Here is a 22,227-nt window from a genome sequence, read left to right as displayed (position 1 = left end):
ACTCGGGGTGTGCGCGCTCAAGTACCTGAACCCAGAATTTGACTCAAAGACCATTGACAATCAAAATTGCGGTCATTACTTCCTGAGGTAGTTTGAAAACTACCCTCCTGAAAATTTCCTGATAGCCACTCCAGATAACATTTCAGAATTCCAGAAGACTGGAACTGAAATTTCCACTGGAGATGATCCTTGTTTCAACAAAATATTAAATGATTCCCTGGAGGAATGTTCTCTTGATGGCCTGTCAGCATATTCACTTTCCAGAATGATTCTTTCCACAGAGAAACGAACTATTATCTATTTGATCATTACTTAATTCCCAGAATTTTCATATTTAACATTTTTATTGTGCAGACATGCATACCTGCAGTTTCAATGCAGTTAAGACTTGAAATATGTGGCAACCGTCCACCAAATATTTCTTAGACTCAGTAAAGCTGATCCCAACTCCAGTGAGCTATTCAGAAGTAAATATTTTTGTTACAAATACAGTGCTGTTTAGCAGTTGCAGCTGAATACAGTGTCACCAGCATAAACAGAGAATTAGCAGCTCTGCTCTGCCATTTGATAAGGTCATGATTGATCTGACTGTGACCTCAATTCAATGTTCTCAACAACCTAAGGTAACTTTTCACCTACTTGTTTAACAAGAACCTCCCCATCATTAAAAACTACAAAGATACTGCTTCGGCAAAATCGTAATTTGTTTCAGATTCTCAAACACATTCTTGAGCAACCCACTGGCATTTCTCCTGTTATCTGGTACACACCTCCCTGCATCCCCATACACCACCTGCAATTTGAACTAACGTCTTCAGATTAATAGGCTAGGTCACTGGATGACAGTCCAATAGATAAACACAATATCTCTATCTTAAATTGGGAATTAAATAACAGAAAACAAGATAGGACCTAAAAAATATATATTTAGAGTTTCAGCTAGGCATCCCAGCCTATAATGTAGAAAACAAGAATGGGGCAAGGCCATTCAGCCCTTCAGATCTGCTTCACTATTCAACATGATGGTGGTCGTGCACCCACCTGTCACTGCTATTCTCCCAGATCTCTTAATCAATTTGTCAAACAAAACCTTTTAAGTGTAACTCAGTACATGTGACAATAACAAACCAATACAGTCAAGAAATATTTTCAATTCCTGCTTCAACATGTGACTTGGCTTCCAGTCTGGTTGTAGCAATTTTCCCAGGTTCATCACCCACTGGCTGAAGAAATCTCTCCGAAACCTGGTTCAAAATGGCAGCCACCTTATCCTGAGGTCAACCCTGGTTCTGGACTCTCAATATTGGAAAACCCTACATGTGTCTAGTCCAATTAATTCGTTTTTTAATGAGATTCTTCTAATCAGTGAATGCAGGCCTAATTGACCCAATCTCTCCTCTTTCAGACATTATTCCAGTAAATCTTCCAAGGCAAGAATATCTTTCCTCTAAGGAGACAAAATTACCTACAAACTCCAGGTAGGGTCTCACCAAGTACTTGTACAGCAAGACAATTTTGGATCTGTTATAAAGACCCACATACCATTTGCCTTCCTGCCAGTTTTCTGTGACCGGTGGACAAGATCAACCAGGTCTTTTACACCTCCCCCTATCCCAGCCAATCACCATTCATGTAATAAAGTATTTTTGATTTTAGAAATAAAGTGGATAACCTCACATTTAACTATATTAAATTGAATCTGTCATACATTTGTCCTCTCACCCAACTTATCTAAATCACAGTGGAGCCTCTTTGCATCCTTCTTGCATCTTGCACTTCCGATCAGGTGTGTGCTGTTTGCAAACCTGGAGATGTTCCATTTAGAACCCATGTCTAAAACATTGATTTTTATAGCGAGTAGCTCGGTCCAAGCATTGATCCCCGCAGGACCCCTCATCAAACTCCTTCTGAAACTCCAAAACCCCTGAAACGCCACACCACTGGCTCCTCTTATCGATTGTAAAGCCTCCATTCTCAAGTAGTCCAGTACAATAACCCTGTTGACTTTGCCAATCCTATTAATACTTTCCAAGTGTTCTGTTATTGCAATTTAACACATAACCAGCCCCCCACATCCCTTTTCCAGTTTTCTTAACCCCCCCACCACTTGACTCTGCAGGGACCAAACGCGAAATGTCGTCTGATCATTTCCTCCACATATGCTGTCTGACCCATAGTTCCTCCAGCAGTTTGTATTGTGCCGAAGATTCGGAGATCTGCAGTCTCCAAAGTATGTGTTCAATTGTTCTGCCATTTCTCTACTCCCAAATAGAATGTCCCCCCTTTTCTGACCGTAGGGGTCCCAACTCGATCTACTAAACTTTCTGTACTTGAGGGCGAGACATTGCCTGAATGGCGGGACTGTCATATGTTGAAAGACTGGAGCGACTAGGCTTGTATACACTGGAATTTAGAAGGATGAGAGGGGATCTTATCGAAACGTATAAGATTATTAAGGGGTTGGACACGTTAGAGGCAGGAAACATGTTCCCAATGTTGGGGGAGTCCAGAACAAGGGGCCACAGTTTAAGAATAAGGGGTAGGCCATTTAAAACTGAGATGAGGAAAAACTTTTTCAGTCAGAGAGTTGTGAATCTGTGGAATTCTCTGCCTCAGAAGGCAGTGGAGGCCAATTCTCTGAATGTATTCAAGAGAGAGCTAGATAGAGCTCTTAAGGATAGCGGAGTCAGGGGGTATGGGGAGAAGGCAGGAACGGGTACTGATTGAGAATGATCAGCCATGATCACATTGAATGGCGGTGCTGGCTCGAAGGGCCGAATGGCCTCCTCCTGCACCTATTGTCTATTGACCACAATCCCTTCCCCTGTGACCTCCTCCAGCAGTACCCCTGCACTCATCAACATTGAGGACCGCGTCTTCAAGTCAAGTCTCCTTCTCATAATCAAGCTCTGACCAAACTTTAGGTCAGTTCTGGCTGGGCATTTAACTGATTTTTTTGGGGCGACTCTGCGTAACTGGCCTGTGTGAGTGAGCCCCACTGCAGTGACAGGGTTCCCCATCGGGGAGTGGCCCGGACCCTCGGTTTCCACGGACAGCGACGAACACCGTGAATTGCAACGCCTGAGATACCTCACAGCCACTGCGGGCCCACATCAAACCCCGCCCGGTCTTGCGACCAGGTTTGCTCCCTGGTCGGGAATTGACAATGCTCAAAGGAACAGAATTACCCGTCCCATTCATTCCCAACGGCAATCGGCGACGTCGCCACCATGAACACTATTTATAAACAGCGGCTGCTGAGACCGCACTCTCTTACTCTGCGGAAGTGGTGCCGTTGATTGCTGATCCATCGGGACTCGGGTGCAGCTGAATGGGTCCAGGCTTCTTCTTGGGCATGGTGACCGAGGCTGGGTGGGTGCTGGCCTGACCGCTGCCGGAGCTGGGTGCTGCCCTGCGTGTACACACACGTGTGGCCTGAGTGTCGCCCCTCCTGCCGCCGAGTCGACCTCTCCCTCCTGCTTCACAATCTCAGTTCCGCCTGTGTTGCGGGCGGATCACGGAGGCGCCGCCTTCCCCAGACCCGATCCGCGCACTGTCTCCCTCCGCCCGTCGTGCCACCACAAGTGTAGCAAGTCAAGTCGCTGCTGTTGCTGCCGCCCGCCTCTTTGTATCCAGTTGCCGGCCGCTACATATCCCCCGCCTCGGAAATGCGTCAGCGCTTCAGCTGAGTGCTCAGAGCTCGCCAGAGCCAACCGCACGACCGCGGAATGGTTGTTGCTGGAGGACAGGGTGCTAAACCAGGAAATAAATAATTACAAACGATGTAAATTGGGAAATGTAAACGGTAACTGCGCGACTTCACTTGAAAAAAGACGCGCTAGACCCCCAAACTTCGGATGTTCAATTGATAACTCTATAAAGTGGATTACTGCGATCCCCATGTGTGAATTTTCTGACATTTTGCGTTCACCAAATGTCATTATTCCTCATGATTAACGGTGTGTCCGAATCTGTACTGTTATTTGAAATGCTGTAAACATAGTTCCCTCCCATGTGGCCAACAGCGTGACATGTTGACATAGGAAATCTCCATTCTAATGCGATTGTGAGAAATAATAGAAATGTCATCATTACGATGGGACAGGGAATCATACATTTAACCTTTCAGGTTGTCCCAAGGCTTTATACTGAGCCAAGCACTTGGGAAGTGTAGTTAGAAAAACATTACAGAACGGGAGGAATTCATTCAGATTTGGGCCCATGCCTTCCCCTGCAAGCATCCAGATCAGTTCATTCATCAAGTCTTGCCTTATGCAAAACGCCACAGTAAAAAAAATCTTCTATCATTCTTTCATGCAATGACAGTTACAACTAGATCTGCCATGATCTTATCAAAATGACAGGGCATGTTTGAGTGGTCACATGGCCAACTGACCGAAAATTGTGAGCGTATGTGACACTGCTCCTGCTGTCTCTAGTATCCCAAATCCTGCTCCTGTTCTACACCTGGTCAATGTATGGGCTTCGCTCCATGTACAGCTCAAGTCCGGTTATTGTCACACACACAGGTATGGTGCGGTATAGGTACAATGAAAATCTTGCCTGTAGCAGCATTACAGGCACATAGACTCAGACAACACACAAAACATAAATCATACATCAAGTATGCATAATTTACACATAAATTCTGCAAGGCAATGAACAAGAAAATAAAAAAATGCTTATCTACCAACCTCACTTCTATATTTTTGGTTACATTTTTCTGTTATGAATTCCTATGTCGATGTTTCATTTTCAATCCAAAAGCAAAATGCTGCAGATGTTGAAAATCTGAAATAAAAACAGATACTGGAATTATTGCTGTTGATGTTAACTTTTTTCTTGCTCCACAGACGCTGCCTGGTCTGCTATGTATTATTAACATTTTCTTGTTTCCTCTGACCACACTACTCTGTAGCTGCACACACTGACCATGGATAGTAACATGGGACTGGGATATTATGTGTAAGAAGGAACTGCAGATGCTGGTTTATACTGAAGATAGACACAAAATACTGGAGTAACTCAGCGGGTTAGGCAGCATTTCTGGAGAAAAGGGATAGGTGACATTTTGGGTTGGAACCCTTCATCAGACTGGGATATTCTAGCTATTACAGGAACGTGGCTGAGAGGGACAGGGTTGGAAGCTGAATGTTACTGGGTACAAATGCTATAGAGGGATAGAAGTAGAGATAAGAGGAGGGTTGCGTTTTTTGATTGGGAGAATCATAATTCTATTAGTTTGAAAACATCACAACTCTACTTAGAGAGGGTATTCTAGGAGGATTGTCCAGTGAGACTATATGGATAGAATTGAAAATAAGGTGTAGAGGTCTACACGTTGAGTGAACAATTCATTTAATGATTAACAGATACAGCTCGGTCGCACAGGCATGCATCGGGTTAACTTTTAACTACTAAGGTGCTGCAGCTCAAGTGCACTCCAGCATTCCTATCTCAACCGCAATTCCACAGCCCGCGCCCCTGACCACGTGATAGGTCGGCCCAGATCACGCCCAGTTCACGCGAGAGTTCGAGCCCGACAAATGATGGTTCGATACCCAATAGGCTTAGCCCACCACATGAACCCCCCCCCCAGAACTGAGTCATGGAGGCGGTTAGGCTGACGAGTGAGGCGGCCTGATTGCGTGTACTCGTGACTTGTGTTCGGAGTCGCATCTGGCAGAGCCGAGGGCAGATGCAGTCGCGACGGTGGACGCCCTCTGCGGCGGGGTAGTGCCACCTGCACTGGTTGGTCCGTCCAAATGTTCCGGTTTAAGACAGTCCACGGAGACAGTCTCGTGCCTGCCGCCCATGTTGATGACGAACGTCGAGGTGCCGTGTTGCAGTACCTGGAACGGCCCCTCGTATGGCCTTTGCAGTGGCGTACGGTGGGAATGTACGACAAAGGGATATGCCACAAAGGGATGTGTAGAAAAATATCTACAGATGCTGGTTCAAATCGAAGGTAGACACAAAATGCTGGAGTAACTCAGCGGCAGCATCTCAGTAGAGAAGAATGGGTGATGTTTCAGGTCGAGACCCTTCTTCAGACTGATGTCAGGGGAGGGGGGCGGGACAAAAATAGGGTGTAGTAGGAGACAGGAAGACAGTGGGAGAACTGGGAAGGGGGAGGGGAAAGAGAGGGACAAAGGAACTACCGGAAGTTAGAGAAGTCAATGTTCATACCGCTGGGGTGTAAACTGCCCAAGTGAAATATGAGATGCTGTTCCTCCAATTTGCGCTGGGCCTCACTATGACAATGGAGGAGGCCCATAACAGAAAACCTCCAATTTGCGCTGGGCCTCACTATGACAATGGAGGAAACCCATGACAGAAACCTTCACTCAACACCTTCGCTCAGTCCGCCTTAACCAACCTGATCTCCCTGTTGCTCAGCACTTCAACTCCCCCTCCCACTCCCAATCTGACCTCTCTGTCATGGGCCTCCACCATTGTCATAGAAGGAGTCGACTTCCGTACCAAGCTGTCTAATGGCAGTCATAACACATGGTCAGTAACACACAATGCAACCACGCACCTCCTCCACATAGATATTACATTTCAATTTTCTAAAACCATGTTTGGTCCACATTTCCCTTCCTCTCATTCCTGCCCTGTTTTACACACTACTTCTTCATTATCTGAGTCCGTATTTACCAGTTTCCCAGTTCACATACTACATATGATGCTTGCTTGCACCTACAACCACTTGAAGGATTTGCTCAAAACTCCTCGAAGAAATGCAACATCACCCTTGATTGCTGGCCCTTCTGGCCCTTGACTACTCAAATTTGAGAAGCATTCAGGACAGCTCTGTTTGGCCTGATGCCATCCCTCAGGGCAAACAGAGGTTCTGTCTAAACCATTCACCAGCTACCCCTTAGCCGACCGAAAGTCTCACTTACGTTGATTGGAGCAGGTTGTTTGAGGGGAAAGGAACATCAGCCAAGTGGGATGTTTTTAAAAGTGTGATGACAGAAGCTCAGGATATGTATGTCCCTGTTAGAGTGAAGGGCAAGGAAAGCAAATGTAAGGAAGCTTGGCTGACAAGAGAAATAGAGGCATTGGTTAAGAATAAAAAGGATGCACGGGACAGGTATAGGCAGCAGGGATCAAGTGTATCCCTGGAGGAGTTTTGGGAACCAAGGTGTAAAGTAAAATAGGAAATCAGAAGAACAAAAAGGGGCCAGGTGATAGCTCTGGCAGATAGCATTAAGGCCAACCCAGAGAGATTTTATAAATACATAAGGGGGAAAGGGTAACTAGAGAGAGAGAGGGGGACCCCTCAGGAACCAAAGCGGTCAACTCTGTGTGGAGCCACAGGAAATGGGCAAGGTCCTCAATGAGTATTTCTCTGTATTTACCGAGGAGAAAGACAGGAGGAACTTGGGGCCGTCAATGGAAGTGTCTTGAGAGCAGTCGGTGTTACGGTCGAAGAGGTGCTAAAGGTACTATTGTGTATGAAGGTAGACAATTCTCTAGAGCCTGATCATATATATCTGAGGACATTGTGGGAAACCAGAGAGGAAATTGTGGGAGCCCTGGTTGAAATTTATGGGTCCTCTTTAAATACAGGAGAGGTGCCAGAAGACTGGAGGGTAGCAAATGTTGTGCCTTTATTCAAGAAGGGCTGCAGGGAAAATGCTGGGAACCAGTGAGCTTAACATCTGTAGTTGGAAAGTCACTGGAGGGTATTCTGAGGGATAGGATACACAGGCATTTCGACGGACCGATTACGGACCGACGGACGGATCGAAGGGCTGATTAGGGAGAGTCAGCATGGTTTTGTACGTGGGAGGTCGTGTCTCACAAATCTGATTGAGTTTTTTGAAGATATGACAAAATAGGTCTATGAGGGCAGGGCTGTAGACGTTGTATATATGGACTTCAGTAAAGCATTTGACAAGGTTCCTCATGGTAGGCTGCTCTGGAAGGTTAGATCATATGTGATCCAAAGAGAGATAGATGAATGGATAGAAAATTGGCTTCATGGAAGGAAGCAGAGGGTGATGGTGGAAGGTGGATTCTTGTACTGGAGGCCTGTGACTAGTGGTGTGCCTCAGGGTTCGGTGATGGGCCCATTATTGTTTGTCATCTATATCAATGATTTGGATGAGAACATACATAGCAAGATTAGAAAGTTTGTATATGATACAAAAGTAGGTGGTTTTGCAGATAGTGAAGATGGTTGTGAAAAATTGCGGCAAGATCTTGGTCAATTGGCCAAATGGGCTGAGGAATGGTTGATGGAATTTAACGCAGAAAAATGTGAGGTGTTGCATTTTGTGAAGTCTAACATGAGCAGGACCTACACAGTGAATGGTAGGGCTCTGGGTAGTGTTACAGAGCAGAGGGATCTAGGAGTGCAGGTGCATAGCTCCCTGAAGGTGGAGTCCTAGTCAAATAGGCTTTTGGCACATTGACCTTCATCAGCCAGAGTAATTTGAATATCACTGTAGCTTAATTGGTACACGTGATAATAAAAGACCTTTGTAACCTTTGAGTATTGAGTGTTGAAGTTGGGAGTTCATATTGCAGTTGTATAAGACATTGGTGAGGCCACATTTAGAGTGCACTCATGTACAGCGCCACTGAGTACGCCGCCCCAGCATGGTGCCGCAGCGCTCATACTAGCAAGCTAGACCCCACCCTCAACGACACCATGCGGATCATCACCGGCTGCCTATGCCTTACTCCGACGAATCTCCTGCCGGTGCTCGCAGGTATCGCACCCGCCAAGCTTCGCAGAGAGTTCTTCACTCATAGGCTGGTGTGCAAGGCCCCATCAGACGCCAAACATCCTTTGCACCACCTCGCCAAAGATTCACAGCAACTGGGGCCTCAACGCCTGTCATCTCGTCGCCCCTTCTCCCGTCACCTCTGTGGCTCCGGTTTCAATATACTAGGAGCATGGAGAACCAGCTGGGAACAGACTTCACGACCTCCTCAATTCACTGTCGCACTGAACACCACAGCCTCACCCGGCTCGGACATGCCCCGCAAAGAGTGGGTCGCCCTGAACCGGCTCCGCACAGGGGTCGTCCAGTTCAACGCCAACATGCATCGTTGGGGGTTGCGTTCATCAGCAGCCTGCGTGTGTGGAGCAGACCAGCAAACAGCGCAGCAACGTCATTTTCGCGCTGTCCTCCGTCCCCCTGGTGGAGGGGTAGACCTCACGGCCCTCGACAACAGCACATTGCACTGGCTACAGCGCCAGCGTTACATAACTTCTGCTGCCTCAAATGCACGAAGAAGATTTAGAGTATTGTATTCCATTCTGGGCACTGTGTTATAGGAAAGATGTTGTCAAGCTGGAAATGCTACAAAGGATTTGCAAGGATGTTGCCAGGACTAGAGGGTCTGAGCTACAGGCAGAGGTTGAGTAGGCTGGGACTCTATTTCTTGGAGCACAGGAGGATGAGGGGTAATCTTATAGAGGTGTATAAGATCATGAGAGGAATAGAATGGGTAGATGCACAGAGTCTCTTGCCCAGAGTAGGTGAATCGAGGGCCAGAGGACATCGGTTTAAGGTGAAGGGGAAAATAATTAATAGGAATCTGAGGGGTAACATTTTCACACAAAGGGTAGTGGATGTATGGAACAAGCTGCCAGAGGAGGTAGTTGAGGCAGGAACTATCCCAACATTTAAGAAACAGACAGGTACATGGATAGGACCAGATTTGGAGGGATATGAACCAAAAGGTGGCAGGTGGGACTAGTGTAGCTGGGACATGTTGGCCGGTGTGGGCAAGTTGGGCCGAAGGGCCTGTTTCTGCATTGTATCACTCTATGACCTGTGGAATAGTCTGTGGTTCCTAAGTTGGCCTTATCAGCCACCACAGAGTGCACAGAACCGGAGTGCAACCCCAAAGAATTGCTTTGGAAAGAAGCATAAAATCACATCTTACTCCTATTTGGGCATATCCCACACCTACTACATCTAGATCTGTCTTCAGGCTTCTTCCTTCTAAAACAAATCAGCTTCGTTTTGTGACTCTCCTCAGAATTGTAAAACAGTTCCTCTTGTTTTCTGCATTTTCTCCAATCCTTAAGTCTCCACGATATTCTAAGTGTGACCTTGTTGGTATTCACACAAGGTCGGTATAACTTGTTACACAGGAGGAGTGTTGATCCTGGAGTGGTTTTGACAATAATCTGACAGGAAAGGTTATGGTTTTCTCAATGATTATTCAAAACTCTCCAATGAATTAACATCTACAACAAAGGGAAATAAAAACATTATGAATCTCCAAGGATTTCTGTGGGAGCTGTTAAACACTATTTCCAATAACAGGTCTGATGAGGAATAATGACTGGCTTTAACAGTCTATTACTCAGGTGCATTAGCATACTGTAGATTAGCTAAGCAAGCACGATCATTTGAAATATTCATTACATCAAGAATAACAAGTTGAAAAATGTGGTCCTTCACACCAATGTCAAAATGCACTTACTGTGAGATTGGTGGGTGCCTTACAAACATCCAATCATCATCAGATTTAAACAGCCCTTTCCTCAAAGGATCACAAGACTGATTGAAGGAGTGGCACTGTCAGCATCTAATGGATGGGTAGGTGGTTGAAGGAAACTAAAATTAAGGGAGACAGAATGGAGCTAGCACTGTTCCCTGCGGAACCCCTGTGCTGCAGACCACCATGTCCGAGACAAGGTCCTTTGTCCTCACTTACCGTGGTGTGTTGGTGAGGTCTATATATTATATATATATCCCTGCCCATGCTCTCATTCACATACTACATCAGGAAGAATGTGCAGGAGCCTGAAAACTGTAACAACTAGGTTGAAGAACAGCTTCTTCTTAGCAACAATCAACCTCTTGAACACTGCACAACACTAACCTCAGCAGCTAAGAACTTCTGTAGACTGTCTTTGTTGCACTATAGACTTTGGTTTTGCACCATTATGTTTATTTTGTATTAAGATTATTAATTTATTGTATTTTTGATTATTATATACTATCTGTGTGCTATTGCATTTTTAGGCCTGATAAACTCAGCAAATAAGAATTCCGTTGTCAGTACATATGACAATTAAACACTCTTGATGACTGCTCTAGGCCCAGCGTTTAAAATCTCTTGCTTTTTGTTATCAAAACTCACAATGGTTTCACTCCTCCTGGCACCATACTCCTCAATTCCTGTCATCCTCTGAGATCATTGGGCTCTGATGAGTCTGGCCTTTTGTACAGCTTTGAGCTGAATCAGTTCACCACAGGAGCAGCCAGCCCCTCTCATCTGCCTGAGCCCTGAACTCCCACCCTAAACATCGCTGCCGCCTTTGCTTTCTCTGAGATAATCCAAACATCTCTGAATGTTAACCAGATTTTTGATCACATATCCTAATATGTCCTCAATCAGCTGTCTGATCAAGTCAAACATCCTAAGCTGCTTTCCTACACCATTGCTATTGCAAATTGTTGCTGCTGCACTTGTGGGAATTAAACATCAGCACAGACTGGATCACTGAGAGCAGTTAAGTGTCCAGATGAGCACTTGAATTGTTTAGGCCCAGACAGCTATGGATCAAGTGCTGGGCGATGGGATGGTTTTGGAAGGGTGCCCAGTGGTTGGCATGGACAGGTTGGGCCAATTGGCCTGTTTCCATGTTAAAATTTCATCGTGCAATTTTGATTTTTAATTGTCTTACAGATTTGTAATAAAACTGGTAAATTCTTCTGTAAATATACTATTCCATATATAATAATTTTTCCAAGAAAAAGCATTAAATCTAAATAAAATATGGTTGTTATTTTTTTCATAATGTCATTACACTTACCTTGGTAGTTTAGTTTCATTTAGAGATATAGCATGAAAACAGGCCCTTCGGCCAACTGTGTCCACACCAACCCTTGATTGCCCTTTCACACTAGTTCTATGTTATCCCACTTTCAGATTCACTCTACATACTAGGGGCTGCTTACTGAGGCCAATTGAACTATAAATCCACATGTCTCTGGGATGTGGTAGGAAATTGGAGGACACAGATGAAACCTATGCGAGAGTATGCAAACTCCACACCGACAACACCCGAGGGCTGGATTGAACCTGGGTTTCTGGCACTGTGAAATGGCAGCTCTGCCAGGTGTGACACTATGCCACCCTTTTTGTTTTGTATGAATGACTGAAGTCAGTGGAGTTTCTAAAAACGTTGCAACATGCACAGATGTTGCAGATGTTCTCAGATGTTTGAGCTTGAAGCTGATTATCCAGAAATTGAATTCATTTGTCCATCTTCTTATACACATAACACGCTTTACGACAATATTACCTGGTCTAGATCACACGCATGTCATCTCCAGGTGAAATTGTACCCATTGGGAATGTTTACCTACCAGCGTAAGCTACAACTTCTGGGTGACACTTATGAGCTTTGTCAATCATTCATGGAGCATCACACTATCTTGTTGCATGGGTCTACTTAAAGAGATGTTTTATTAACTCGAGTCACAGACTTCAAACTCACTGTAGAATGTTCAAAGTGGACTATAACTAACAGAGAGCCATTTCTCCATTAAAAGCTGCAAAGATCCTCATTGAATGATGACACCATGGATAACACCAATGCTGGTGTCAATTAAACAATGATTGGCTTCAGAGGGTAGACCAGGGTCATCAGGACAGAATGCAAAGACCTGCCCGTCACTGAAGAGGCACTCCCACAGAGCCTACAGAAACATTGTGTCCTTTTCGCACCTCTGATGAACAAAGTCTTCATAGTTCATGTTTTCCAACACTGTCAACAGTTCAACAGTTCAACAGAGCTTTATTTGTCATTCGGTACCAAGGTACCGAACGAAACTACATAGCAGTCACACAAAAAAGAACACAAGACACATAACCCCAACACAAACGTCCATCACAGTGACTCCAAACACCCCCTCACTGTGATGGAGGCAACAAAACTTCCACTCTCTTCCCCACGCCCACGGACAGACAGCTCGTCCCCGACCGACCCGCACAGTCCCCGCAAGGGGGTGGAAGTCCCCGCGGCCGAGTCGCACCGGGCGCTGAAACGTCTCGCGGCCGAGCCGGGCGATGGAAGGTCCCGCGACCGAGCCTTGCGCAGCTAAGTCCCACGGCCGAGCCGCACCGGGCGATGTTAAGTCCAAAGACGTACAGGTATGTAGGTTAATTGGCTGGGTAAATGTAAAAATTGTCCCTAGTGGGTGTAGGATAGTGTTAATGTACGGGGATCGCTGGGCGGCACGGACTTGGAGGGCCGAAAAGGCCTGTTTCCGGCTGTATGTATATGATATGATATGATAAGTCCAGCGGCCGAGCCGCACCAGCGATGAAAAGTCCTGCGGCCGAGCCGCACCGGTCGATGTTAAGTCCAGCGGCTGAGCCGCACCAGCGATGAAAAGTCCCGCGGCTGAGCTGCACCGGGCGATGTTAAGCCCCGCGGCTGAGCCGCACCGGGCGATGTTAAGTCCCGCGGCCGAGCCGCACCAGCGATGAAAAGTCCCGCGGCTGAGCTGCACCGGGCGATGTTAAGCCCCGCGGCCGAGCCGCACCGGGCGATGTTAAGCCCCGCGGCCGAGCCGCACCGGGCGATGTTAGGCCTCGCGGCCGAGCCGCACCAGCGGTGTAAAGTCCCGTGGCTGAGCCGCACCGGGCGATGAAAGGTCCCGCGGCCGAGCCGCACCGGGCACTATTAAGTCCAGCGGCCGAGCCGCACCGGGCGATGTTAGGCCCCGCGGCCGAGCCGCACCCCGCGCCGTGAGGAAGAGACCTAAAAGAGAAAGGTTTCCCCCACCCCCCCCGCCACCCCCCCACCCACACCACCACCCTCCACACATACACAACCAAAAAAAAAACAAAAAAAACATTCCAACACCGACACACAACAAAAAAAAAGGAAAAAAGACGAACAGACTGCTAGCGAGCCGCAGCCGTTAGGCGCCGTGTCAGTGAGATGTGTGGCATTCAGCTGAGAAATGGCTTCTTGCTGAGAATGGTGAACCTTTGGAAATCTCTATCTTGCAGAGTGGGTTTAATGAAAACAGAGATTGATTTGGGGCAAATCAAAGAATAAGAAGATAATGCAGGAAAATGGCACTGAGGTGGAAGATCAGCAGTGATCTTGAGGGACCAAATGGCCAACTATGCTCCTGTTTCTTATGTTCTAAAACTCCAGCCACACGCTGATGCTCTCTGTGTCATGGGCACATTGATTATCAACTTCCTCACCACATGATTTTTCCCAGTAGATCCTGCAGATTTGTGCTGTGTCTTCCAATCAGCTACTCGCCACAGTGTTAGAGAGGTCACTCAGATTCTGCTTTTGTGATTTAATCTACTCTGATTTTAATGTGGCCAGCTGGTATCCAAGGCTCTGGGTTCTGGTCAGCATTGGTGGCTTCTCCTGAGAGTAGCCAGCTATTAAATGCACTCATTTGCCAGTTATTCTGATCCATAGCTGTCACTGGTAGCTTCAGGCAAATACCACACCCTTAGTACAGAGGAATACAATCTCACATCTTCTCACTATCAAAATAAGGAAGAAGTTCAGCCAGTTTGAGGTGAGATACTGGCACACAAATCATTGTATATTAAACATTTTAAATCTGCACATTCTGCTTGTGAAATTTATCTTCCCACTTCCACATTTACAATAGAAACTGCAATTGGAACATTGCAGTGTAATTAACACCCATCCCCCTCCTCCACAGTTGGAGTCGTGGTTATAGCATTTCTACAAGAGGGAGGGTGTCACTGTAACATGCCAAGTTGGCACAGGTTCTTCGTACAAAGAACATAAAAAATACAAAAATAAGAGCTGAATGCAATAGACACTCTACATTTTCATTTCTCCTTTTATGATTTGAGCCAATCCAAAGCATTTTACAGACATTCAAATATTTATGAAATGTAGTCACTATTGTGACACAGGGAGCTATAAAATATAAATTCCAATGTTCACATTTATAATTAAAATGCATTTATAATCCACACATTTCCCATCAGGGGGACTGGTGGTGGGGTTGGAACAAAAGGGGGGAGTGGAGGTGGGGCTGTGTCTGAGGGGTGGGGATGATGGGGAGAGTGAGGGAGGGCACATGTGGGAGTGAGGTGGTGGGGTACCTGGGAAACATGATGGAGTTGGTCTCTAAATCTAAATATAATTGAAATCAGTGATCAGTTTCTCTCCCAGTATATTCTATTGCAGCACTTTTGGGAATATTCACATTGATAAGGTGACATCACAATAACAGCACCAGGATCTTTTGCATATGATGAGCAGCATAAGCAAATATTGACAGAGCAGCTAATGTGTAGATTGAAAACTGAGGTGAAAATCTGGGTGGACTGCAGATCCCAGTCAGGAGGCTGAAATTTGAATCAAAGGTTATTGGGGCACAGAATTAAATTAAATGGCCACTTTATATTATACTGATGATAATAATCATGAGTCTTGCCTCTACTGAGTTTGTTGTTTGGCTCATAAGTTCATAAGTTATAGGAGCAGAATTAGGCCATTCAGCCCATCAAGTCTACTCCGCCATTCAATCATGGTTAATCTATCTTTCCCCCATTCTCCTGCCTTCTCCCCATAACCCCTGACATTTATATTCAAGAATCTGTTAAAATCCACCTAAAAATATCTATTGACTTGGCCTCCACAACCTTCTGTGGCTATGAATTCCACAGATTCACCTCCCTCTGATCAAAGAAATTCCTCCTCATCTTCTTTCTAAAGGAACTTCCTTTTATTCTGAGAGTATGGCCTCTGGTCCTAAACACTCCCACTAGTGGAACCATCCTCTCCTCATCCACTCTTTCCAGGCCTTTCACTATTCGGTAAGCTTTAATGAGGCCCCCTCTCATCCTTCTGAATTCCAGCGAGGACAGGCCCAGTGCTGTCAAATGTTAACCCACTCATTCCTGGGAATGATTGTGTCACAGCTGGTAATAATAGACTATTTAGTGCCTTATACACGAAGAGGATAAGGTGAACTCCAGCACTTTGTGTTTTGCTCAGGATTCTTGTATCTGCAGTTTCTTATACCTCCAAGTTACTTCTCCATTGTAAAATCTCCTCCTAGTATGCCTACTGTTAAGAAGTTCTCCTCTCTCCAATGGAAGTCCTGTGAGACCCTCTGTCACCGTGTCCCCTCTTTGATGCTTGCTACTCTCATGCTGTTTTTCACCATGTTCTGACCCAGACTCACTACAACAGCCACGTGTTTCCCTTAGCAGTTGCCTTTGCTGCCATCTTGTTCCACATGGCTTCCAGCTCTATTTCCAGGGCTCCCAGTTCAGGCCCAACCAGGATCTAAGGTACCTATACACAATACACCACTTCTAGCAAGTGTTCTTCCTCCTTGCACTGCACTCTATACTCTCCACTGTGCGCCAGTACTTTCTGCTCCTCCCTCAGTCACTCCCAGTGTTCTGGGCCTCACTCTCCCAGAAGTGCCATGGAGCTCTGCTCCTTTTCATTCCCCTGCTGGTTCCACACCTTAAATCAGTACTTCTTCATTTACTTGACATTCACAAGGGTTCGCAAGCTCGCCCGTCTCCAGATGGGACCCTCCCACTGATGCTACCATCCGCCCCCAGGCAGAAGGCCTCACCGCTGGATCACCGTGCTTTCGACCACCCCCAGGACGAGATCTGCGACAGCATGGCCAATTGATCAAGTTGGGACCCCGACACTAAAAAAGGGTCTAGACCCAAAATATTGTCTGTTCATTGCCTCCATAGATATTGCCTTACCTGCTGAGTTCCTCCAACACCTCGTGTTTTGCTATCATTTACCTCAACATGGAGCTGCTGTGGAGTTAGGATATTCTTCAACCCCACTATCCTGCAAATTCCAACAGCAGGCATCAACAAGTCTCGCAATGGGGATTCCAACCTACAGGAACAAATTGAATTTAGAACTGTAACTAGCTCCAATAAAATCTTCAAAAAAAAGACTAATTGCCAAGACAACTGAAGGTTTGGCCACCACCGGTGACTAAAATCATTAATGGGTGCAAAAGAAATCACAAAGAGAAAGGTGTTGGGATCTTGATGGGGTGTAGAATTGCAGGATGTCATGGAGAAAAGGCGTGCTCCAGCCAGAGAAATTTAAACAAGGCATGAGAACTTTAATCGAAGACATTGCTGAATTAGGAGGCAAGCTGAAGATCAATGGGCAAGCACTAGATATGGGCATCAGAATTTGGATAAAGATTCTGGGGGTGAACTGAGAGCCTGAGCAAGAGAGAGTTGTCTATAGCTGAGGAGATGATAACATTTAAAAACGAGTAAGAGATACAACGGATTCCTATTCCCTGGGAATAAATTAAAATAAACTGTGGCATCGGCACAAAGAGAATAGATTAATATTTCACAAAAACACAGCGGCTGTCACTGATAATAAATAGCACTTTACTTGCCTACTGCTGCAGTATGCTTGGGTAACTATGGCAACCAAAACATTAACACTCAATGATTCTTGTACTTTGACACTACTTTGATTGATTATACAGGCATTGTTTGTGTGCATCATTATCGCCCCTAGAATAAGCTTTACTTAGAAACATTATTATTAAGTGCTCAACCTATTATATAACTTAAGGCCCTCTTACTAACAAACCAGATACTCAAGAACAAGCCATTTCCCAGCCAAGGGTGCTCCAAACCTGCTCCCGTCAAGGCTCTGATAATGGTAGGAAAGGGGATCAGACTGCTACTGTTCTATTTGTAAGAAGAAACTGCAGTTGCTCGTTTGCACTGAAGACGGACACAAAATTTCCCAGTAACTCAGCAGGTCAGGCCTGGAGAAAAGGAATAGGTGACATTTCGGTACAAGACCCTTCATCAGACTGTGGGTCAGGGAGGGGAAAACGAGTTGTACTACCTTGGTGCTGTAACCTAGACATTCGCAGCACTTTGATCGTGCAGTGGCAATGTATTTCCATGTTTGCAATAGTATGCAAATGAGTGGGAGGTCACACTGTAATTTGCCCCAGAGAGCCACTGCAATTTGACTAAATTACAGGTGCTATATTAATGCAAATTGTTTTAAAAGTTGCAACAAGTTGAAGAAACCATTTCTTCAGAGCTATGTATTCACACGTAATGTCCACCATGTTTTCATGCTTTTAGCGGGTTTTGCTTAATGGAGAGTGCTATTCCACACTGAGCAGAGCACAGTTCGAATCCCATCTGAGAAACATTCCCTCCAAATGAGATATTGCTCATAAATGCAACCTGATCCATTGAGGGAGAATTCATATGTTCAGTATGTCAAACTGCCATTGGGAGAAATCTGGCAAGCATTGGCAGGTTTTCTGAGACTGCACGTTTGTATTTTAAGGTTAATTATCAATCCTTGCATAGAGACAGCTGTTGCATGATAACAGACAAAACCAGATCATATTGTACAAGGCATGTATCAGAATGAACCTGCACTAACATTTGGTGAAAACATCTCTGCCAAAATTTTAGGCTGAGTTAGCAACTTGCATTTATCACCAATCAAAATGTTGGAAATAGATATTTCTGCTGGTCTGCTTGAAAACAGAAAGAATACATCTGTCCTCTTAAACAAGATGAATAAGTGTTTGGAATTTTGCCTAAATTGGTCAGGCTAATCATCTACGTTGTAAAAGGATTCCTTTGCTCCAACATAATGAATAATTTATCACTCAGCTTTGTGCAATACCAGTTAATGGTTTTGTTCTTGAGTTTTAGTTTGTAACAGGCTAAGTTCAGATATCTGTGGATGAGTCAAATTTATTGAAATGTGACCTGCTGTTCTCTGAACTCCTGGGGCAATGCTGGAAGCTCCTGGGGCAAACCTGGAAGCTGACAAAATTGCTTGTTAATCAATACCCTGAGGATACACCTAATTAAACCGGTAATTTTTATATTCTAAAAGAAGCATAGATGAGATGAATTGGTCCTTGGGTTGTAACTGGGTGATTGCAAATCAGCTGCTGTGCACACAAACCAACCACGCAGTTTACACCCAGATGTCAGAGTTCACCAATAAAAGATAACTATTCTTCCTGCCCAAGGTAGACAAAAAATGCTGGAGTAACTCAGCGGGCCAGGCAGCATCTCTGGAGAGAAGGAATGGGTGAATATATTCTTCCTGCCCATCTCCTTTCGACCTTATTCTCCTTGTAAATCAGATAATCTATTGTTATCTTTTTTAAATTCTCATAACTGTGCAGACAGCCTTCCTCACAAGTTTAGACATACATGCGACCCATAAAAGTGTCACCATATGAAAAATCAATAAGTAACACAGATTTATTCCTTCCTTTTCAATGCTCGGTCTCCAGAGGGTATTGCTGTCACTATCAACTTCCAGTCACAATCCCCACAACCTCCCGCTGCAACCGTCTCTAAGGGCAAAGTTATTTTTATACACAGCACTAAAATTAAACGGAAGCATCAATTGAGGGTTGAATATTGGATTTCAAAACTGCACTTTAAATAATCTGTTTTCTGCTGACCATCTAAAACATTTTAATTCATTTACATAAATCTGCAGCCTATTTCACAATACAATTTCAAACTTTAGATGCTGCCTGACCTGCTGAGTTACTCCAGCATTTTGTGATACCTTCGATTTGTACCAGCATCAGCAGTTATTTTCCTACAGGACTAGACAACATCTCAGTTGTACTGATGACCTGCACTTCAGGTCTGGCTATGCCTCAAAACAGGTTGTTCTTGTATAGTTACAACATTGGAACTTACATGACAATGTGGAAAATTGCCAAGGTTGGGTGTCCCGTTTATAAACTGCATGACAAATTCAATTGAGCTAATTACAAACCAATCGGATTACTAAATGCTGGAGTAACTTAGCTGGACAGGCAACATCTATGGATAGAAGGAATGGGTGATGTTTCAGGTCGAGACCCTTCTTCAAACTGAAGAATCCAGAGATGCTGCCTGTCCTGCTGAGTTACTCCAGCATTTTGTGTCTATCTTCAGTGTAAACCAGCATCTGCAGTTCCTTCCTACGTCAATCAGATTACTCTCAATCAATGCAAAGAAATGAATGACAGTGTGGTTGACAGTGGTCTCAGCGGCATTTACTCATTGTAACTTCCTTGATGCCCAATTTGTGTTTTGTGAGGAAAGCTCGGACAGTTTAGATCCGAAAAAGACACAAAGTGCTGGAGTAATTTAGTGAGTCATGTAACATACTTGAGAACATCGATCAGTGACGTTTCAAGTTGGGGCCATTCATTGGATCCAAACATGGACCAAGGACCTGAATTTTAGAGGAGAGTAATGGCCCTCAACATCAAGACAGCATTTGAATGAGCTTGGCCTCAAGGAGCCCTGGTATAATGCAGTAGACCTCAATGGGAAAACCTTTAAATGACTGGAGTCATACTTTGTATGAAGGAAAATGGTCATGGCTGTTAGAGGACTACTTCTGCAGGAATCGAGGAGCAGAAAAACTGGAGAGACTACAAATCTACTGAACATTTCCAACAATTTTTTTTTTTTTTGCCTGGGAGGAAGCTACATAAATGCAGAAAGACCAAAAAAGGATGCTGCAAATCTGAAATAAAAACAGAAAATCTGGAGGTACTCAACTGTTCAGGCAACACCCACGGGACAAACAGAAGAATGAATATTTTTGAGAAAAGTTTTCATCAGCAACAGACCTGCTGTACTTGTGCATAAATTACTTATTAAGTAGCAAACAATCTACTGCATGAACTCAGCGGCTTGAGCAGTACCTACATATGAGAGAAGGAGCTGTCGATGCTCCTGGTTGGCACCCTGCATCAGGACAAAATGGCGAGGGGAGATAGCTGGTATGGAGGAGAGGGGGAGTGGTGAGACAGACCATTGAATGTTTGGTGGACCGAGGAGAGGTGAAGGACAACAAGCAGATGGACCCAAGTAGAAGAGAGAGGGAGGGCGCCAGGTGAAGGAAGCTAATCTTATAAGTTGTGTAGGAGAGTACTGCAGATGCTGGTTTAAACGTAGATTTTACACCATCAATAAACAAAATGTAAAATAGAAAGAATAACGCTCGTGTGTAATAAATAGAACTACTATAAAAGTAGGAAGTTCGGAAAGGAAGTGGATCAAACTTGCCATCCATTGAGGTGTGTGGGAAGCGGCCTGACATGGAAGCGTGTGGGGAGAGGCATGACATGGAGGCGTGTGGGGAGAGGCATGACAGAGGCGTGTGCCTGTGGGGAGAGGCCTGACATGGAAGCGTGTGGGGAGAGGCCTGACATGGAAGCGTGTGGGGAGCGGCCTGACATGGAAGCGTGTGGGGAGAGGCATGACATGGAGGCGTGCGGGGAGAGGCATGACATGGAGGCGTGTGGGGAGAGACATGACATGGAAGCGTGTGGGGAGAGGCATGACATGGAGGCGTGTGGGGAGAGGCATGACATGGAGGCGTGTGGGGAGAGGCCTCACACGGAGGCGTGTGGGGAGAGACATGACATGGAGGCGTGTGGGGAGAGGCATGACATGGAGGCGTGTGGGGAGAGGCCTCACACGGAGGCGTACGGGGAGGACAAGGCGGGAATTCATCGGTTGAGTCGTTCACAAAACGGTTCACTCCTTGTTCATTTATGTAACGTTTAAACCTATTGGATGCGTCCTACGGTAAGGACGATCGTCGACTCTGATTGGCCGGCTGGCAGAAGGCGCGCTTTGGTTGTTGTCAAGGTTTTCCGTGGCGGAGTTAAAGTCGCGGAAACCGGGTGAGTTGGTGAACCGTTTAAAGATGTTGAAGGGAGGCGAGACTTCACGTCGTTTGAAGCAGCTGACTTTTGTGTATTAAAGTATTGTGGTCTCCAAGATTTCCGGAGACATGTCTGTTATAGTTATTTCCTCTTTGAATATTTCAGCCTAATAATTTTGTGGGGTGTTGTGAGAAAGTGTGTCGGGGGGGGGGGGGGGGAGATTGTGGTTTGGCGATGCAGGGATTTATGGCAGAGAGGTTGGAAAGGTGAGTTTACTTTTGTCCCCAGGAGGTGGACGTCTGCTACTTCCTTTCAGAGAGTGGTGAAGGTGTGGAATTCTCTGCCTCAGAAGGCAGTGGAGGCCAGTTCGTTGGATGCTTTCAAGAGAGAGCTGGATAGAGCTCTTAAGGATAGCGGAGTGAGGGGGTATGGGGAGAAGGCAGGAACGGGGTACTGATTGAGAGTGATCAGCCATGATCGCATTGAGTGGCGGTGCTGGCTCGAAGGGCTGAATGGCCTACTCCTGCACCTA

At 45.5% G+C, this 22,227-nt stretch overlaps 1 protein-coding gene across 1 annotated transcript in view; it reads right to left on the bottom strand.

Moving 5' to 3' along the window:
* Positions 1 to 3,705, bottom strand: part of map2k1 (mitogen-activated protein kinase kinase 1) — a 31,557-nt gene extending 27,852 nt beyond the window's left edge. The window contains exon 1 of the mRNA XM_078427269.1: positions 3,278 to 3,705. Within this exon, the coding sequence (XP_078283395.1) occupies positions 3,278 to 3,357 (80 nt within the window). The 5' untranslated portion in view covers positions 3,358 to 3,705. The remainder of the gene's footprint in view (positions 1 to 3,277) is intronic.
* Positions 3,706 to 22,227: the final 18,522 nt, after the last annotated feature.

This window comes from Rhinoraja longicauda, chromosome 33, assembly GCF_053455715.1.
Source record: "Rhinoraja longicauda isolate Sanriku21f chromosome 33, sRhiLon1.1, whole genome shotgun sequence".
NCBI classification, from domain to species: domain Eukaryota; kingdom Metazoa; phylum Chordata; class Chondrichthyes; order Rajiformes; family Arhynchobatidae; genus Rhinoraja; species Rhinoraja longicauda.
This window is presented reverse-complemented; position numbering and strand designations above follow the sequence as displayed.